This window comes from Phascolarctos cinereus, unplaced genomic scaffold (assembly GCF_003287225.1).
Source record: "Phascolarctos cinereus isolate Bilbo 61053 unplaced genomic scaffold, phaCin_HiC Scaffold_4;HRSCAF=312, whole genome shotgun sequence".
NCBI lineage: Eukaryota > Metazoa > Chordata > Mammalia > Diprotodontia > Phascolarctidae > Phascolarctos > Phascolarctos cinereus.
The window spans coordinates 205,870,737-205,892,062 of record NW_027555847.1 but is presented as its reverse complement, the minus strand read 5'-3'; the positions used below and the strand labels follow the sequence as shown (position 1 = coordinate 205,892,062).

Sequence of the window (21,326 nt, the reverse complement as noted above, 5' to 3'; positions counted from 1 at the left end):
AGAGAAATTAACAAGATAATTTCTTCAGCCTCCATTGATCCTTAGGGACCTGACTGGCTTTTTGAAAAAGGAAAAAGAAAGGTCCTGTCTCTTGATTCCTACAGCACATAATTCCCTATAGAACAAGTGTCTTTTATATTGAGTGTCTTCTGGCAAATTGATTGTCCATAGGCAATTAATAAAATGAGAGCCCACCAATGGAAATGCATTAAAATTATAAAATAATTAGAATTCCACTATCAATGTGAAAAAGTTCTGAGGGCAAGCCAAATAGGCTCTTTGATCTGCCTGGTTAGGCTTTGACTTTTTTCTAATTAGGAAAGTGTTCATGTTAAACTGATAAGCATTCTAAGCACTGTACATGTCTGGCCACTGACTAATTAATTAATTTTTGACTTTCAGCAGTGACATTTAATTTGAAAACTTTCCACCATCCATGGCTGCATATGGAAAATCCAGGCAAAATGTTTAAAATTTATGTTGGCTGATATGTTAAAGTGTCATTTCAATTCCCTTTGGTTTCTGAGAGGGCAATGTGGGTCAATGTATTCAGTAACAAGATAAGGAGTGATAGAACAGATTCATAATTTCAACTAGTATAGGGCAAATTTGCCTTTGACCCAGAGCATTTTAGGGGCACACTACCCCTCTTGTAGTAATCACCATTCCCATGCTTTGTTTCACTGTTGACCTTTGTTACCAAGCAATACAACCTCCCCTCTGCCCCAGGATCCTTTCATTATGTTATCTTTCTTGCAGGATCTGCTTTCCACCCCAGCTCCCACAAAGGAGGAAGTTGGATTACCCTTTCTCCCAGTGTCACTATACCTGAAGTCAAAATGTCTTATGCTACTGCCGATCTGTCTTCCCAAGGTGAAAATATCACTAAATGTAACTCTGAGACAATTAGCCTCTCTTACGCATTTTTTTGAAAAAATTACTGCATTGTTTATACCACCTTTAAAAGTAATTACCTTTCTAAGGTAAGAACATTTCTTGCTTGAATCAGTCAAGCAGAACCAAGTCTGAAGAAAGCCATCTTGAATCAATCAGAGTCAGATATTCTAAGGAAAGATCTATCTCAAAATCATAGATTCTTAAGATATGGATTCAAGGAGTTGAAACAAGTATGGTATTCTAGTATATCTCTGAGGTACAAAGGTAAGATTTAGCTCTGGTAGAGAAGGGAGGTTATTGGCTCTCTGGGCATCTTTGGGCAGTGGACCTAGGCTTGACAGAAGTTATGAGAAAAGGTTGGCTCTTTCTATAACTTCTCCTCCTGCTGCCCATTTTTCTACAGACATTATGATATAATCTACTGTTTCATCATCCAGACATTTCCACTATGTTGAATTCTACCTAAACCACAAAGAGACCAGGGTGAACTCTATCTAAATGTTAGGAATTTTCCAAACTGGGAACTCAGTGTAATTGTGACTGAATTCATAATTTCTTGCCTAAAATAAACTGCCAAAATCTGCAGTGGAACAATGTAGACCTTAGGGGCCATTATATCATATACTTACATTTAAAATTAGCTAATTATTTTAACAGGTTGTTACATCATTCCCTGTTTGTTAACAAGGGTTATCAAAATAATCAACCATTATTTTAAAAAAATATTTTCAGACCTTCATTTCTTTTTAACTTTTGAGTTTCACATTCTCTTTCTCTCTCTCTCTCTCTCTCTCTCTCTCTCTCTCTCTCTCACACACACACACACACACACACACACACACACACACACACTGAGAAAGCAGGGAATATGATATCAATTATACATGTGAAATCATGCAAAATATATTTCTATGTTAGCCATATTTTAAAAAAGAAGAAAAATAAAGTGAGAAAATTATACTTCAACTTGCCCTTTATGGAGTTCTGGAGTTCTCGGGGGGGGGGGGAGATAACATTTTTTCATCATGAATCCTTTGGAATTTTCTTAGATCAGTGTATTAATTGGAGTAGTCTTTCACAGTTAGTTGTCATTACAATATTGCTATTACTGTACACCATGATCTCCTGGTTCTTCCCACTTCACTTTGTATCAGTTCATATAGGTCTTGCAATGTTTTTATTTTTTTCCTGAAACCACTCCCTTGTTGTATCTTATAGAACAATAATATTCCATCACAATCATATACCACAACCTGTTTAGCCTTTCCCCAAGTGATTAGCAGCCCCTCGATTTCCAGTCTTGGCCACCACATAAAAGAGCTACTATAAATATTTTTGTATATTTTATCCACTTCCTTTTTTTTTTTTGGATCTCTTTGTTATACAAACCTAGTAGCAGTACTCCTAGATCAAAGGGTATACACAGTTGTATAGCCCTTTGGGCATAGTACCAAATTTTTCTCCAGACTGATTGGACCAATTCACTGTTCTGTCAAAACGTGTTTGTTAGTGTACCTCATACCCTCCTCCATTTGTTGCTTCTGATAGGTGTAAGGTGGTACCTCAGAATTGTTTTGATTTGTGTTTTCTTTAATCAATAGTGATTTAAAGAATTTTTTCATATAACTATAGATAATTTTTTTTTCTGAAAATTACCCCTTTATATCCTTGGACTATTTATCAATTAAAGAATGACTCTTGTTTTTATAAATTTGACTCAATTCTACACTAAGTACATATTTGACAAATGAGGTCTTTATCAGAGAAACTTGCTGTAAAAATTCTATATTAACTTATTATCTATGGTACCTTTTAGCAAAATGTAACTTTCCTGATTATATCTTTTAATTAGGTCTATTTTTGCTTTTGCTTTGTATGAGATCACCATTGCAATCCCTGCCTTTTTTACTTCAGCTGAAGTATAGATTCTGCTCTAGCCCCTTATTTTAGCTATGTGTGGTTCCTTCTGTTTCTGTCTCTTGTAAACAACATATTGTTGGATTCTTGTTTCTAATGCATTTTGCTATCTTCTTCCATTTTAATAGGTGAACTCATTCACAGTTACAATTATTGCGTATTTCCCTTCTTCCCATTTTCTTCTTTGTCTTCTTCTTCTCTCTCTTTTTATCCTGTCCCTCCTGGAAAGTCTATTTTGTTCTAACTAGTGCCTCCTTTAATCCACCCTTGCTTTTATAGGCCCTGCCTTCTCTATTATCTCCTTCCCTTCCTATTTCTCTATTGGATAAGTTATATTTCAGTAAACAACACAGTGTGTGTGTGTATGTTTGTGTGTGTGTATGTTTCCCTCTTTAAATCAATTCCAATGAGAGGTTCAAGCATTGCCTGCCACTCCTCCCACATTTTTTCCTCCACCATAAAAGCTCTTCCTTGGGTACCCCTTTTATTGTAAGAAAATTCTGCCCATTCTATCTATCCTTCCTCCTCCCAGTGCATCCCTTTTTCTCACCACTTCATTTTTCTTTGGAGATCATTCCAACATAATCAACTCACATCCATGCCCTTTTTCTATCTAAACTTATTTTTACTGCCCCAATAATGATAAAGTTCTTAGGAGTTACATGTTGTTGTTGTTCATCCTTCATTTTCAAAGATGACCACTGACATCAGAGAGGGTGGCATCTTGACTTGCACGTGAATTTGATTTAAGTGAGGAAGAGTTGCACAAGTCATCAGCTTCACTGTCTCTTCCAGAGTCATCAAAATCCAGTGGAAAGACAAAAGTCAAGAGAACTGGAGATGGCCCAGAACGCAGTGTATGACCTTGGTGTCTTCAATGTCTGACCAAGCTCTAAGAACTCTACACCTCCTGCTTCAGATGCCTTCATGGCCACTGGAACAAATTGTTTTCATTCACCAATTCCACTGAAGGAAATCTTCACATGCTTGGGGTAGATGCCCCCCTAATTCACTGATAAGTTTAAGGGCTGTTGGGTACCCTCAACCTATTTTAGCCCATCTGCTGAAATCTTCATTTTCAGGCAGATTGTTGGACTACAATTCTTTTTTTTAAATTTATTTTTTCTTTTCAACATTTACTTCCACAAGATTTTGAGTTTCAAATTCTCATCTTGCCCCTCCCCCCACCCCAAGATGGCATGCATTCTGAATATCCCTTCCACTAGTCTGCCTTCCCTTCTATCTCTTCCCCCCTTCTCGTATACTCTTCCCCTTCTACTTTCCTGTAGGGCAAGATAGATTTCTGTACTCCATTTCCTGTATTTCTTATTTCCCAGTTGCATGTGAAAACACTTTTTTAAAACATGTGTTTTTAAAACTTTGAGTTTCAAATTTTCTGCCTTCCTCGCTCCCCACTCACCCTAATTAAAAGACAAGCAACTCAATATAGGTTATACATGTGCAGTTATGCAAAACACTTCCATAGTAGTCATGTTGTGAAAAACTAACTCTATTTCCCTTAATCCTGTCCCGCCCCCTCCCATTTATTCTATTCTTTCTCTTGACCCTGTCCCTCCTCAGAAGTGTTTGCTTCTGATTACCCTCTTTCCCAATCTGTCCTCCTCTCTATATTTACCTTGCTCTCTTGTCCCCTTCTCCCTCTATTTTCCTATAGGGTAAGACAGATTTCCATACCCAACTGAGTGTGTATGTTATTCCCTCCTTGAGCCAAATCCTATGAGAAAAAGATTCAATCATTCCCTCTCACCTTCCCCTGTTTCCGCTCCACTGTAAGTGCCTTTTCTTTTTTGTTTTTTTTTGTGAGATAAATTTCCCAGTTCTACCTCTCCCTTTCTCCTTCTCTCAGTATAATCCTCTCTCACTTCTTAATTTTATTCCCCAGATATCACCCAGTCATCTTCAACTCACCCTGTGCCCTTTATCTATCGATCTATACACATAAATTTTCTTCCCTCCAACTACCCTAAAACTTACAAAGGTCTCACGAGTTACAAATATCTTCTTTCTATGTAGGAATGTAAACAGTTCAACCTTAATAACTCCCCCTTATATTTTCTCTTTCCTGTTTACCTCTTCATGCTTCTCTTCAGTCTTGTATTTGAAAGTCAAATTTTCTTTTCAGCTCTGGTCTTTTCATCAAGAATGCTTGAAAGTCCTCTATTTCACTGAATTTCCATTTTTTCCCCTGAAGGATTATACTCATTTTTGTTGGGTAGGTGATTCTTGATTGTAATCCTATCTCCTTTGCCCTCCCAAATATCATATTCCAAGCGCTGTGGTCCCTTAATGTAGAAACTGCTAAATCCTGTGTTATCCTGACTGTGTTTCCACAATACTTGAATTTCTTCTTTCTGGCTGCTTGCAATATTTTCTCCTTGACCTGGGAACTCTGGAATTTGGCTACAATATTCCTAGGTGTTTTTCTTTGGGGATCTCTTTCAGGAGGAGATCTGTGGATTCTTTCAATTTCTATTTTGCCCTCTGGTTCTGCTGCAACAGGGCAGTTTTCCTTGATAATTCCTTGCAAGATGATGTCTAGGCTCTGTTTTTGATCATGGCTTTCAGATAGTCCAATAAGTTTTGAATTATTTCTCCTGGATCTATTTTCTAGGTCAGTTGTTTTCCCAATGATATATTTCACATTGTTTTCTAATTTTTCATTCTTTTGGATTTGTTTTACAGCGTCTTGATTTCTCATAAAATCACTATCTTCCAATTTCTCTATTCTAATTTTTAAGGAAGTATTTTCTTCAGTAAGGTTTTGGACTTCCTTTTCCATTTGGCCAATTTTTCTTTTTAGGACATTCTTCTCATTGGCTTTTTGAACCTCTTTTGACACTTGGGTTAGGCTATTTTTTAAGGTGTTATGTTATTCAGTATTTTTTGGGGTCTCCTTTAGCAAGCTGTTGACTTGTTTTTCATGATTTTCTTGCATCACTCTCATTTCTCTTCCCAGTTTTTCCTCTGCTTCTCTTACTTGCTTCTCAAAATCCTTTTTGAGCTCTTCCAAGGCCTGGGACTGATTCATAGTTTTCTTGGAGGCTTTGGATGTAGGAGCTTTGACTTCGTTGTCTTCTTCTGGTTGTATGTTTTGATCTTCTTTGTTACCAAAAAAAAGATTCTATGATCTGACACTTCTTGCCAGGTTTGCTCATGATCCCAGCCAATTACTTGAGTTATAAACTCTTTATTAAGGTAGAGGTTTGCTTCCAGTGTGGAGAATGTATTGTTCCAAGCTTCTGGGGTTTGCACAGCTGTTTTCAGAGATACTTCTATGGACCTGGAAATTTTCAGCTCTTCCAAGGGTGGGGTGTTTACTCCTTTCCTGTCCTGTGCTCTGGTCTACAAGTGACCACAAGCACTCTTTTCTATCTTGGAACTATGAGGAGGATTCTCTCTCTACTGCCAGTACAAGGTCCACCATGCCAGCACTCCTTTTTGCCCCAGGATCACCACCCAGAACTGTGACCCAGATCCAAGCACAGGCAAAGCAAGAGAATCCTGCCTCAGCCCCAGCAAAGAGATCCCTGCAATCCCCCTCTGATCAGCCATCCAATTCCCCCTCAGTATGTGGGCTGAAGCTCTGGAAGCAGCCACCACCCCAGGCAGGGACTGGGGCTGAGACCGAGCTTCTCTCTCACCTGGTCACAGATTTTCCTGCTGACCTTCTAAGTTGTCTTTCATATTTGTGGGTTGAGAAGTCTGGAAACTGCCACAGCTGTTTTTGATTCAGTCCTCTGAGGCCTGCTCCAGGTTCACATAGGCCTCAGTTTTTGCCTGCATGTCCATTCTGAACTGCATTTGTTTCCTAGCTCAGCATGATAGACCTTTCTAATCAACCATCCAGGTTGTCTTGGGCTGGAAATTTGTTTCACTATGTCTTTTTGTGAGTTCTGCTGCTCTAGAATTTGTTTAGAGCCATTTTTACAGGTATTTGGAGGGGTTTGGGGGAGAGCACAAGCAGGTCACTGCTTTTACTCAGCCATCTTGGCTCTGCCCCTTCTGGCCTGAGAGTTCTTAAAGCTGCTGCTGCTGCTGTGGCCACTGTTGCTGCCCCCAAGTGCATTCTGAATAGGCTTCTACCCTGATGTTAAAGATGTCTCCTGCCAACTTCCAAACTTTTCTTAGGCCAGAAAAAAAAATGTCTCATCATGACCTTTTGTTGACTCGGCAACTCCAAAATTTGATTCGAAGCACTATTTTAAAGTTTTTTGGAGGGGAATGTTGAGAAAGTTCAGCTAAGTTGCTGCCTGTAATCCACCATCATGGTTCTGCCCCATTGTCAACCATTATTAAGGGACTATTGCATGTAGCTATCCATGGCATTGTGGGGAGGAGAAAAGTGACAGATGGCAAAATGCCACAGTATATCCTAGCTCAGCTCTACAAACACAGGAGAACAAAATCAATGAATATATATTCACCATAAAAGTTTAGAATTTCGAGTTGTGAACTTGTGAAGAAGGGTCATGAAAAGAAATGGTCAAGGTTACTTTGGTTAAAAATAAATAAATAAATGGCCAATTTTGCATTGTATTTGTGTCTTGAGGGTAAAGATATGGAAAGTTCCTATCTATACCCTTCCCCCAATATCTGTCCTACTTAATTGCTAAAATTTCCACTAATACACATTATTTCTTGGTGGGTTCTACTTCAGGAGTCCTCTTTCATTATAGCTGAGATATAGACATGCTGAGAGGGATAATACACTTTGTGGTCAATTTGTTAATTTCACCTCAACTAGCTCAGATCAGATTACTGTGGGTCGATAATTCAACAGGCAGGGGAAACAAAGCAGTACCATGGACAGAGAATTTTGTAGCATGGAAAGCACTGCTGGGGAGAACAGTCCAGATACCATGTATCGGTGAGGTATTTAGTAGTCAGGAGTGTGATAAAGAAGAGCTGGGAAAGAGACAGGAGCTAGCATCCCAGAGGAGAGTCACCTACTTTACTATTTTGCCTAGACCCCCCTCTTTTCATCTCAAATGACACCTCCTAGAGGAACCCTTTGCTGATCTCCCTACTAGTTAATTTCTTGCCCTTTTCAGATTGTATTGTATTTACTTATCTGCTTACATATTTTATCCCTCAGTGGAAAACAAGCTCCTCAAGGGCTTGGACTATTTAAAATTTTTCTCTTTGTACCTCCACTGCCTATTAATTTACTTTTTACATAACCACTGCTTAATAAATGTTTATTGATTTGAATTCAACTCAAACAATCAATAAATATTTATTAAGGACCTAAGATGTACCAGGCACACTGCTAGGCACTGGAGATGCAAATTCAGAAAGGAAACAATTCATACCCTACAGGAACTTACATTCTTTTTGGGGAGAGAATGTGTGTACACATAAGATCCTGAATGCATTACTGACAAATAAATGCAAGATCATTTTTTTAATGAAAGGCACTAGCAAATGTGGAGGGAAGGGAGATCTGAAAGGACTTCCTATAGGATGTGGCATTTGAGTTGAGTTTTGAAGGAAACTAGGGAATTGAATTATAATAATTAGATTAGACCAAGGGTTCTTAACTTTCTTTTCATACCATGTACTCCTTTGGCAGTCTGGGGAAACCTATGGACCCTTTCTCAGAATAATGTTTTTAAATGCACAAATTAAGTACATAGAATCACAAAGGAAAATAATTTCATTTTAATATAGTTGTAAAAATAATTTTTTTAAAGCAAAATTCACAGATTCCCCAGAGTAAGAACTCCTGGTTTAGTCCATTTCACAAAACTATCCATTGTTATACATTTCCTTCTTCCATATTCTACTCAGCTTGTTCATTTGCTATTAGTCTTCTGAAAAGGGCCTGTGAGCTTATCTTTGGATCTCAGAGAAAGATCACCAGAGCATTTAACTGGCTTCTAAGGAAAGTAATTAGCAGCTAAAACTACATTAACATCCGCAGAATCAGTTAAACTAGTTGTCAAATGCTCCCATGCCTAAGTTATTAAAAGCTGAATTGTATGTATGCATTGCAGTTAGGGAATGAATGTAATATGCTACCTTCCATGTCAATAGTGCATTCAGGCAATAGAAGGAATGGCCCCACTCAACTCGACAATAAGAGACAAAATATGTTTGTTTCTAGAGATTTCTTTCTATTTCTTCACATACATCCATTATACAAACACACACACATACATGCACGCACACTCCCCTATATGCATACACTTATATACACACAGGCTTTGGAGGAATACTATGTATTGCTTATAAATCTCACATAGAAGCCCATAATTGTATCTCAAGTGTCTTAATGTTGCCTTAAGCATGCTGTAATCTGCAACAAAGCATCACGAACTATGTTGATTTTAAGTGCTGAATGCAAGCTCCATTTTTTTTTTGTCAAACACATCTTGTGATAGGAAGAGACACTCAGCAAGCCTGGTGTGATATTTTTATTCTGCTACTCAACCAAGGGTATGTCTGCCCACCTCCCCCCAAAACCAAGTCATTAAAAAGAGGCATATTCAAAACTCATCCTTCAGTATATGTTCATTTTAATGTCAAAAGAAAAGTCAGGGTACAGAGGAAAAAGTGTATGGAAGGGCATTCAGGGAGAAAAAAAGGGAGTGGGAGAATTCTGCCTCCCTGAGAGATCAATGAATGTTTCAAATGTTGTGATAAGACATATTGAGCTTATCAAAAAGTGGAGTTCTGATGACACAGTTCACATGTGGCAGGGAGATAAGAGAAGCAAGGCTATTCTCCACCTCTTTCTTATTCTCCCAAAACCCAATTTAATTTCCCACTCCATAAGCTACATTTTCCATTCTGATTGAAAAATCTATACTCATTCACTAATATTTCTAATTTCATAGTAAATGTTTCCATGAAGTGTGATTGGTAAATATGAGTTTTAATTCAACTTGGAAAAACATAAAGAGAGTTGAGAAGAAGTGTGGTATAGGTTATCAAGTTTCTAGCTTTTGAGCAAGAGAAAGACTTGGTTCAAGTATTATTCTAACACATGCCAATCATGTGACCATGGGCAAGTCAATCTCCCAAGGGTCCAAATCAATGCTTATGATTAGATGTGATAGATGAGTTATTAATCTGTGTCAATAGAGAGAGTTTCCACACCAGGAGTTCCCAACAGGAATAAAATCACAGGTCCAACTCCCTTTTCTTGCCCTCCCTCCCAAATATGAAAAATTAAAAGAGTAGTTGAGGCCCTGAATCTCTTATTTTTCTTTCTGCTCCTCATCTTCTTCTTCTTCTTCCTCCTCCTTCTCCTCCATGTGTTTTCTTGTGCTTGTAGTATAGGTACCAATAGTGCTTTTGATAAGGCATCTACTGAATCCCCAGAGTAAAGCAAAGTCTGGGTGCTTCTTTCCAATGAATTGCAATGGGGGTGATGATTTTGATATCTTTGTTCCCCTTTCTGATATGCCCTCTTATATTCTTTACCCCATTGACCCTACCAATATACTTAACCTATGACTTATACAAATAAATCACCAGGGATTTCATTACTATAGGAGTTCCCTACACCAGTGCTTGACAACAACCCTTTATTTGATCAAATGAATATATCTATGGCATATAGAAATTAAATTACCTGTCTCTAGTCATGAAAGAAGTATGTATCAAAAAGTAAAATTTGAACCCCATTCTTTTTTGGCTCTCTGATAAGTACTTTAGAAGGTTTCAGAACAAAGTACCATGTGGCATGTAGGAGGAGAGGATTGCAGAAAGCTTTGTGGAAGAGGAGGGGGGATTTGAGTGGGACTTTAGGAATGGACAGAAATTCCACATAAGAGAGGGAAGAAGGGTATTCCAGGCAATGTGAGCAAATTCACTAGAGAAGGAAAAGTCTTAGGGTAAAAGGCAAGGGGTGAGGGGAGGAGGAGAGAAATTGTTACTAAAACTAATTCCAGTTAGTTATAGCACATAGTGCATGAAGAATAACATGAGATAAAGCTAAAAGAATAGCATGACATAAGATTTTGGAGAGTCTTGAATACCAGGCAAGGTAGTTTAGACTTTATAAGAGGGAGCCACTGACTACAATTTGCAAATGGATCTGTAACCATATTGATTTCGGAATTTCCTACAGCAATGAAAATTGCAACCAACTTGTGCCAGCCTATCTTGTGTGATTTTTTCATGTTTTCCCCAAATTCTCAAGAGGAGATCCACCCAAGGTACTAGAAGATGTCCTTGACTTCTCCTGATATTGAAATGGTATCCATGGAGTACTCTATTTCACCCATCATCTGTCATTCTTACCACATGACCTGTCCAAATTTCCTTAATATCACGTAATAATGTTTACTCCTGTTCTCCTGAGCATTCCTCATTGGTTATATGTTGTAGGTTGCTCACACCTACCATGTGTCTGTTCATTGCTTTCTGGGTGATGCTTTTAGTTCTTCAAAGGTAGTTGCATTCCATGGGAAAGATGGGTCTTTGCTTTCAAGGGAAACTCAGTCAGTGAAGGAACTTTAAATGAGATCTTTTTCTTATTCAAATAACATTAGTATAGCACTTTAAGATTTGCACACATTATCTCATTTGATCCTGACAATAACCCTATGATTAGGTAATATTGTTATCTCCATTTTATGGAGTAGGACTCTGAGGCACAGAGAGGTTAAGTGATTTGCCCAGTGTCACACAGTTAGTAATTGGCTGAGATAGAATTAAAGCTCAAGTCTTCCTCACTCCAAGACCAGGCCTTTATCCACTGTGCCATAAATACCTTGTTTATCCATTTGTCAGTGCCCTTATAATTGTTTTGCTGCCAGCACTGGCCTCCTCAATATACATCTGGACCAATTCAGCTGCCTTCATTTCTTTGAGGTTGTTTTTTTTTTTAAGTGTCATTTGTATCTACAAGCATATCTGGGATTGGGATTGTGATGTTAGGTTACAAGTGTGGTGGTTTTATTGTCACTGGTAGAGAAAACTGCTTGTTAATACTTTTTTTTTTTGCAAAAATGTTCCATTTTCTTCTGTTTAAATTCCTCTTCCTATTCTAGTCTTCCTTCTATGAGCCCAGTGCTTCCTATTCTAGTCTTCTTTCTACGAGCCCAGTCCTCCTTATATGTCCTTGGGGGTGACATTTATTGGTTGAACTTCTTACCAAACTTTTTCCTTTACTTTTTTCTTATTATTTTTTATTAATTTATTTTGATTTATCAACAATCAGTTCCATAAGCTTTTGAGCTTTAAATTTTTCTCTCCCTCCCTCCCTCTCCAAGATGGCTTGAAACCTGATATAGGCTATACATATGTATTCCTATTATACATATTTTCACATTAATGATATTTTTTTCAAGTAAGTTAGTTGTTTATTTTCACTGTTAATGTTTTACACAGAATGTTCCAGTAAACATGCTGAGGGTTGCACATATATGAAGGAACAAGAGGCTCAAATAAACAGGAGGCATGATCCCCAATTTCTTCTATTTCTTCCACTCTTTCTTTTCATAGTCCCACTTAGCAGAGAACCCCTGGATGGAACCAACCTTCATGTCCAGCATTCTCTGGGTCTGCATGGACACCCACTCTTCAGAAAAGGTATGCGGGAGAGGACCATAAACACAGGGTTTCTCCCAAATGACAATTAAAGCGCTAAAGCCAATGAATAACATTGCGGCCCCAACAACAGTCTTCCATTCATTTGAGGACTGGTTCATTTTAGCAAAGGTCTAATTGAATTTGATATGATACAACTGGACTTTCTCTTCAGAAGACAATTTACTCCACGGTTGCTTTTCCTTCTCTTTTAAGGCCTTCTGGCTGGAAGAAAGGGTCCTGACATGAGTCACATCCGGGACGGGATAATCACGACGATCAACATAACTTGGAAGACTGTAATCTTCAGTCTTCACAACACAATGTGATCGAACACATGCAGAGGTGAAGATAGCCCATCTATAAACAAGGCCAAACACCCTGGTAGCCAACGTTCTGCCCCTACCCCTGCCGCCCTCCACACTGCGGCAGCCCAACACCGGAAGAGGGAGGCCGAGACGCCGCGCGGGCTCTAGCCACATTAATGATGTTTTAAGGAAGAATTAGAACCAATAGTAGGAACCATCAGGAAGAGGAAACAAAACAAAAAGACTGCTGATTTCATAGGGGAGAAATTATGAGATTTTGCTTCATAGAAAAAAAAGTCACTCTCTGATTATTTAGGATGGTCAGATTTGAGCCGCTGAAGAGGTATGAAGAGTAAAACATGGAGACTGAAGAACCTGGCAAATGAAGATGAAGTTGAGAAATTCCAGAAGGTAAATAAGAAAAACTCAGTGGTACATAGTGAAGAAGATCACCTACAGGACTCACCTGTTTGAAGTCTTGAACTATTAGATTCCTAAATGGCTTAAGAAAGACCAGAACTTACTGGATGAAACATTCAGCATCAGCTATTGTATTTCAGAGCAACCTAGATTTTGAGAGAAGTAAATTCACTCAGAAAGACACTCTCTGTTGTCATATCTAGTTCGAAAGGAAAAAGTGGAGAAAAAGACAAGTATTGCAGCTGTGTTGCTGAGAGATATTTTCTATAAATTAATTTCTTTGCACAGTATCCTGGTGATTGAAGAGATAGTTGAGCTTTTCTATCTCTTCTGGTCAACTTGGGATGCATTGCAAGGACAACTTTACTACAAGGAGAGCAGATGATATAATATCCTGATAAGTCAATAGCTGTTGGTTTTGTTTGTATTGCCCAGAGAGGGACAACCTAAGGAGCTTTGTAATTTTCTGACTTCAAAAGAATTGCCAGATAAAATAAGTGAAACATTTTCTTAGTGCCCCTTTAAAGGTGACTATTAAGATAAATGAGTATGCAAATGTTTTGTCACTTTGAGAATAGAAAAGAAGATTTGTCCAACCAAGAAGCAATTTCATACAGTGTAAATGTTCCTGAATGGATCTGTAACATCAAATCCTGAAGTCTAGAGTTATGAGTTAACTTGAGCACATAGGTTTTTCTCTTTCATTTGCTTCCTTGTCAGGTTTCTAAAAGTGTGTGTCCATCTTCCCACACAGATAATGAGTATATTGGTTGGACAGTGTGATCCAGATTGGTGTGTGGATTGTGATATATTTATTATTGCAGAATTTGCTTTAATACGAATACCTGAAATGTTATTATGAATACTCTGTATGGAAGCACACCAATGGAGGCTAGACAGTAGGGAACATATATTCCTCCACAATGTGGTTATCCCTAGAATCCTGAGAGAATATGATTCTAACTCTTTGTTGGTAGTCCTTTTCCAGGAACATGGACCCACCTCTGTGGGGGCAGATTGGAGTGAATAAGTCAATCCAGACAGTAAGCACAAGTTATATATTATATATACCTCACAGTGTGAGGAATGTGAGACCCTATATTATGAGTAGAGATGCCCCACATGTGTGTTACATGGGTAATTCTCTTGTTTTGAATATTTGCAAGTTAAATGTTCTTCTCTCCTTCTTTACTCCATTCTCTGAAAAAGAGGTGAATCTTCTCCTTTCCAAAGCCAACCCCTCCATTTGTGCCCTTAATCTTATTCCCTCCTACCTTCTCTTAGATAGCTACCCCACAAGAATCCTTCCCTCTATCTCTAATCTCCAATATCTCTTTCTACTGGGTCCTTCCTCGATGCCTACAAACATGTTCCAGGCTCCCCAATATTAAAAAAAAAATAAATCAGTTTGTAAACAAGTATTAAGCAACTACTATGTGTCATTCATTGTGCTAAGCACTGGGTATACAAAAAAATGTGCATGTCAGTCTTTGCCCTCAGGAGCTCACAGTTTAATGGGGGAGACAGCATGCAAAAAACTATGTAAAATAAGCTATATCCAAGTTAAATTGGGGGTAGTCTCAGAAAGAAGGCACTAAGATTAAAGAGTCTGGGAAATTATTCTTGCTGGAAGATGGGACTTTAGCTTAGATTTGAAGGAAGTCAGGAAAGCCAAAAGGCTAAGATGAGGAAGAATAACATTTCAGGCATGGGGAACAGTTTGGTGTAAATGCTTAGTGTCAGGAGATGAAGTGTCCTGTGCAAGGACTAGTAAGGAGGCCAATGTGACTGAATCAAAAAGTAAGAGGGTTTTTTGTTTTGTTTTTAGAGAGAAAAAGGAAATATATTCATTAGAGTGATGGGTCTGGTATTCTGTGTTTTTGTTGCTGATAAAGTGAGTCATAGTCACTGGATTACTATATTTTTCCAGTTCAATTTTCTTCCAGGCCTTAGAGGCTGTGAAAATGCAGAAGCCCAGGATTCCAGCCACTATGAGTGTGCCTCCAATGATGGCACAGATCATGGTGATGAACCTATACAACAGCTGCCAATGCTCTGTGTACTTCACTGTGATGGGGCTCAGGTCATAGTGAAACCAGAGGGTGGTTATGATTTGACCAGTGTGACTATATGCAACACATTCTTTGTTGGCTACTGTATATTGGTATGAGTACCACTGCTTTCCATTATCTTCATACACCATGGGGACATCTTCAAGATGTAATCGTGAGAGGCAAGGGGATTAGAAGTGAATTTATTCAATCTTCCTACAGTGTTGAATACTTCATCCATGAATGTTCTTAACCTTCAATATATCTCCAAAGGACAGCTTATGGAAGACATGAGTCATTTCTGGATTCTAGGGCTATGCAGTGGCACTGTGTGTTGATGCATGAAAGTTGCCAAGGACCTTGTTGATGCTGAATTGGCCCTCAAACCAGCAGCTTTCACCATTGTTCAGAGGGATTTTCATTAAGTTGTCAATATGGCCAACTTCATGTCTCCCTATCTCATGCTGGATATCCAATCTTACCAATTCACAATGTAAATTCAGTAAATTGATGTTCAGACTAACATTCGTTTTGCTTCCATTGTTGATCCACTGTCTGAATCAACAACATATACTATATATATATATATATATATATATATTATATATATATATACTACATATATATATGTATATATATATATATATATATACTACATATATATACACACACACATAAATTTACATAATATATACATATACAACATATACATATACAAGAATCATTCACTACTTCAGTGGTTATAAATCTAGTGAGCTCCAAGAGGAAGAGGAACAGAATAAAGAGCCAGAGAAGTAGGAAGATTGGAAAGATAGAAAAAGATCTGGTAATGAAGGACCATTAAAGCCACACAGAGGATTTTTAAATTGATGCTGCAGGTGATAGGTAGAGACATTGGAATTTATTGAATAGGCAGGTGACTTGATATCATGTATATTTAAAGAATATCAATTTGACAGCTGAGTGGAGGATGGAATGAAAAGATACTTGAGACAGGGAGACCAACCATCAGTCTGCTGTAATAGTTGAGGCATGAGGTGATAAAGACCCATACCAGAGTGGTGGCAATGTCAAAGAAGAAATGTTATGAAGGTAAAATCAGCAGGATTTGGCAACTGATTGGGTATGGGGGATGAAAGAGAGTAAGGAATCAAAGATGATATCTAGGTTTTAATCCTGGGTGCCTGCAAAGGTGGTAGTATCTTCCAAAGTAATTGGAAAATAGGAAGAGAGAGGGGTTTGGGGGAAATGATGATGAGTTCTGTCTTGGACATCTTGAATTTAAGATATATAAGGGACATCTAGTTTGTGATGTCCAATAGGCAGGTGGAGATATGAGACTGGAGGTCAGGAGAGAGTTTAGGGCTGGATAAATAGATCTGTGAATCATTTAGATAGAGATGATAATTGAATTCATGAAAGTTAATGAGATCACCAAGCAAAACAGGAGGGGGTGGGGCAGGCACCCAGGACAGTGCCTTGGAAGACACTCGTGGTTAACAGGCATGACCTGGATCCAATAAAGAGGAAAAAAAAGAGTAGTCAGACAAGTAGTAAGAAGACCAGGCAAGAACAGATTCATGAAAACCTACAGAAAAGAGAGTATTAATAAGAAGCAGATGACTAACAGTGCCAAAGGCTACAGAGACGTCAAGAAGAATGAAGATTGAGAAAAATCCATTAGATTTGGCAATTAAGAGATCACTAGTAGCTTTGAAGAGTTTCAGTTGGATGATGGAGTCAGAAGCCATACTATAAAGAGTTAAGAAAAGAAAGGAAAAGAAGTGAAGAGATCTATTGTAGATGGTCTTCTCAAGGAGTTTTAGAAGTCAGAAGCCAGAGTAGAGAGTTTTTTAAAAAAGAGTGAAAGAAAAGGCAGTTGAGATATCGATTATACATGGTCTTTTCAAGGAGTTAAGCCACAAAAGGAAGAGATGTAGAATAATCACTTAATAGATGGATCAAATGACTTTTAGTTTATTTGTTTGTTTTGTTTGTTGGTTGGTTTTTTAGGATGGGGAGACATAGCCATGTTTGTAGGCAGCTAGGAAATAGCCAGTAGACAAGAGAAAACTAAAGAGTAGTAAGAAAGTAGAGATGATAGAGGGGGAAATCTGCTGGAGAAGACAGAATGAAATGAAATCTCCATGCCTTTGCACTGGCTGTTTCTCATTCCTCAAATGCACTCCTTCCTTCCTTCCCTCTTTCTCTCAAGATCCCTTGTTCCCTTCAATGCTCAGCTCAACTCCTACCCTCCACTTTCAAGGTGAACTTTTTCTTTATCCCCATTTGATAGTACCTTCCCTGAAAAATCATCTAATATACATATCTATATACATACATATCTATGTATACATACATATATACATATATATACATAAATAGATAGATAGATGTTGAGTACTTCTTACTAGACTTTAAGCTCCTAGAGGGTGTGGACTTTTCTATTCTTACCTTCATATTTTAAGCATTTATCCCAGGTGCAGGCATATATTATATGTTTAATAAATACTGACTAATCCCCAGAATGACTATAGAAAAGAAAAATTATTATTCACATTCAACAGTTGGGGGAGGGGTTGGTGCCTTGCAAGGTTATGTAGCTTGTCTAAGGCCACATAACTAATTAATAAAGGAACTGGGACTAGAATTCAATTTTCCTGACTTCTACTAAACTTTATGGCCTCTCCATGTCCCTATTATAATTTTCAGAGTATAAGGCCCTAGGAAGTAGAACTATGTTATGTCCTTTGTCCAATATGTCACCTGGCATAACAAGCTATGAAGACAGGTACTTAACATTAGAAAGGCTTTTGGATGATGGATCATTTTACATTCCCAATTTTGGGCCAACCCTACAAAAATAAACAAGATAGATCTTCAGATATTAAGATTGACAAAAGAAGACAGATGATTTAGGAACCTCTTTCCTGTTCATCTGATTCAAATCTTAGCACCAAGGAGAGTGATAGGAGAGCCTGGAAGTGAACTAACTTCTTTAATAACAGTAAGGTAAAGGTGATGTAGCCACGGAGAAATATCTGGTACAAAGGTCCTAGGCAGCAAAAGTTTTCCATTTGGTGTGTGGGCTGGTATGAACAATTCTAATATTACTGCCTAATAATTATTTATAATATCTCTCACTGAAATATCATCTAAAGGTCCTTAGCTATTTTTCCAATGAGTGGAAAAAGGTGGGGCTCTTAGTCTGGAGCAGAGGTGTCCGGGAGCCAACTCATCATGGCTCCCTGAGCCAATTGTTAAATTTTCAGTATGAGCATGTACACTTCAAAAATCAGAAAATGCTACAAATCAGGGCTTAATTTATTGTTTTATTGATTGTCTAGTCTTCAAAAAGTGATGGAAAAATGTTAATAATTCAGATTAAATGCAAAAGTATGTCTTCTGTACTTTTAGTTTTAGAAAGCCATGATGGGAGGAGGTGTTATGTGTCCTGCCAGAGTGATCCATAAACCAAAAGAGCTAAAGAACCACTTATAATCTACAAGAGATAGTGAATGGGTAGAAAAGAGTCTACAGGATTATAATGATCTCAGAAACCATATGATCCAATCCCTTTATTTTATAGGTGAAAAAAAAAACCTGAAGTCTGGGTAGACTAAGAGACTAATCCAAGGTCACACATGTAATAAGCATCAGAGATGAGATTTAAACCCAGGTCCTCTGACTCCACAACCAGTGTTCTTTCTACCATGAGAATAGCAGACAGTCAAAAAATCAAATTTAAAAATCCCAGTGAAAATGGATTAATAAAAAAATAATTAGAAGATATTTATTGAACTCTGTTAGACAGCTAGATGACACAATGAATAGAGTGCTGAGTCAGAGTCAGGAAGACTTCTCTTCCTGAGTTCAAATCCACCCTCAACTTACTAGCTTTGTGACCCTGAGTAAGTCACTTAACCCTGTTTGTCTCAATTTCTTTGTTGGTAAAATGACTTGGAGAAGAAAATGGCAAACCACTCTTGTATCTTTGCCAAGAAAACTCCAAATGGGATCACAAAGAGTCAGACACAACTCAAAAACAACTGAACTGAACAACTGTATGACCAGCACCCAGTGAGACACTGGATGGAAACTATAAGAAATACACTAAACAAAAGTGCTTACATGCAATGTTAAAACTGGAAGACATTTTAGACATCATATCGTCTTCTACCACACCCTAATGTTACAAATGAGGCAACCAATGGCCAAAGAAAAGGATTTACTTGAAAAAATTTTCTAGCCTCCTAGAGACTTATAATCTATTTGGAGAGACAAGACATGAAAAGAGGAAAATAATAAGAGAACAATATAAGATAGCATATAGTTAAGTACCAAACTATGTGGTAGATCTCTCAGGTCCTTTCTAGCTCTGAAGTGTTCTTGTTCAGCATAATAAGAAAAGAGAGGGGTATATGTGTGTTTTAGGAGTCAGAGGAGACTTGTGAAAGTGAAGAGAATCTAAGAATTGGACTTAAAAGCAAGGGGAGAGACATGGAGAAGGAAGGGGGTGGGGAATTGAACAGCAGAAGCAAAGGCCTAGAGACAAGTGTGAGAAGCCCCAAATTTCTAGGCTTACTTAACCTATGGACATGGAGATCAGCTTGAAATCCTATTAAGACTTAATTCTACACATCAGTTTTTAAATATCCTCCATTCGTCTTCCATTGCTGCAGAGGAAACGTGGATAGCTCATCCAAAACAATACATTGAAAATTGATTTTTCAGATTTTAATTGAAGTTTTGCTGATGGAATTAGAGCCAAGTGAACCTTTTAAGTGAATGGTGGTTCTAAACAATGCTCCTGTTTGGTTTCTGTGAGTTTATGGGTAGGACAAACAAGAGAAGTGAGAGATCACAAGCTAACCTGTTGTTCTCTGTCACACACCTGAAACATTTACTCAAGAACTCTAAAGCCCTATTGCTTTGGAGCAAAGCCTTACGTGTGTATATATCTGTGTGTGTACATATATATATGTGTGTGTATGTATGTATATGTATATATGTGCACACACACACACACACACACACACACATATATTTTTAAATGAAAAATGAATGAACATACCTCCCTTCCTGACAGGTCTGCCTTAAGTAGGTGAGACTTGGCTCTCCAATGGTTTTCTTCAGGGATGTGCAGTGGAGAGCAAAAGAGCCAGTGAGATTCTCTGGGAAGGAAACAAAGGGACAAGAGAGCAGGAGGGTAGGACAGAGCAGCCTGATTTCAGTGGCAGCTCAATCTTTGTTCTGGCAATTGGCCAGTGCTTTTGTCTGAGCTAGAGTTGGCCCTTGTCTATCATAAGCAGGAGGCCCATTTGGGTACTCAAAGTGCTTATTATCAGCAGAAAAGAAACTAATAAGCAGTTTGGGTTTGCATTTCTAGATGGTATTTAAACAATTGTAGAAGTGGAAACAAAATAGAGAACATTTTACAAACCACGTTTTCCCAAAAATGTGCACATGCTCTTTTTCAGAGGGTATTGGGGTAGGGGAGAGGTGAAATCCACAGGTATGGCTTACATAAAATGTTAAATGTTTACGTAAAATGTTTTTATCAATGTATTGATCACTTCTGATGAATCTTTCTCTATTCTTCCACTTTTTTCTTTAAAAAAAGCCCTTTGTTATAAGGCATAGCTGTCTAGAAGTGAAAAAGGAATGAACAAGGGGAAACCTAGGTAATATTAAAATGAAACATAAAAAATCTACTTTATGTTTTTGCATATCTATTTGTTTATATATTTCAGGATATGTGTGTATACACATATATATTCATACATATACATATATACCTATATTTCTTAACCTATATTCCAATATTACTAACTTTCTTTTTGTTCCTACTTTATTTCATTAGTGTTATAACATTATCATTAATATTATAACATTGTTTTATGTGATTGTGCTATATTATGTTTTTATGTATTATTATAATATAATATTAATTTTTAAAAAATGTTTTTTTCTGAGAAGGGGTCCATAGGCTTCACTACACTGGCAAAGGGGTCCTGGACACAAGAAAAGTTAAAAACCTCTGTTCTATTTATTTACCTAACTACTCATTTCTTTATTTTTGTGTGTTTCAATTACTGCATGTGGTATGGCATGACCAGTTTATTCATTTTGGGTTACTTGGGCCAAATCATCTCATATTTCTCCCTGATGG

The 21,326-nt window shown here is 37.7% G+C and overlaps 1 protein-coding gene and 1 pseudogene across 1 annotated transcript; both read right to left on the bottom strand.

The window, feature by feature from the left end:
* Positions 1-12,209: 12,209 nt before the first annotated feature.
* On the bottom strand, positions 12,210-12,857 carry LOC110198256 (cytochrome c oxidase subunit 4 isoform 1, mitochondrial-like). The gene is given in 1 exon segment (XM_078151734.1): positions 12,210-12,857. A coding segment is annotated over 1 exon segment (594 nt). The 3' UTR covers positions 12,210-12,263.
* Positions 12,858-14,805: 1,948 nt separating this feature from the next.
* LOC110198254 (endoplasmic reticulum-Golgi intermediate compartment protein 1 pseudogene) overlaps positions 14,806-21,326 on the bottom strand; it is an 83,711-nt pseudogene continuing 77,190 nt past the window's right edge.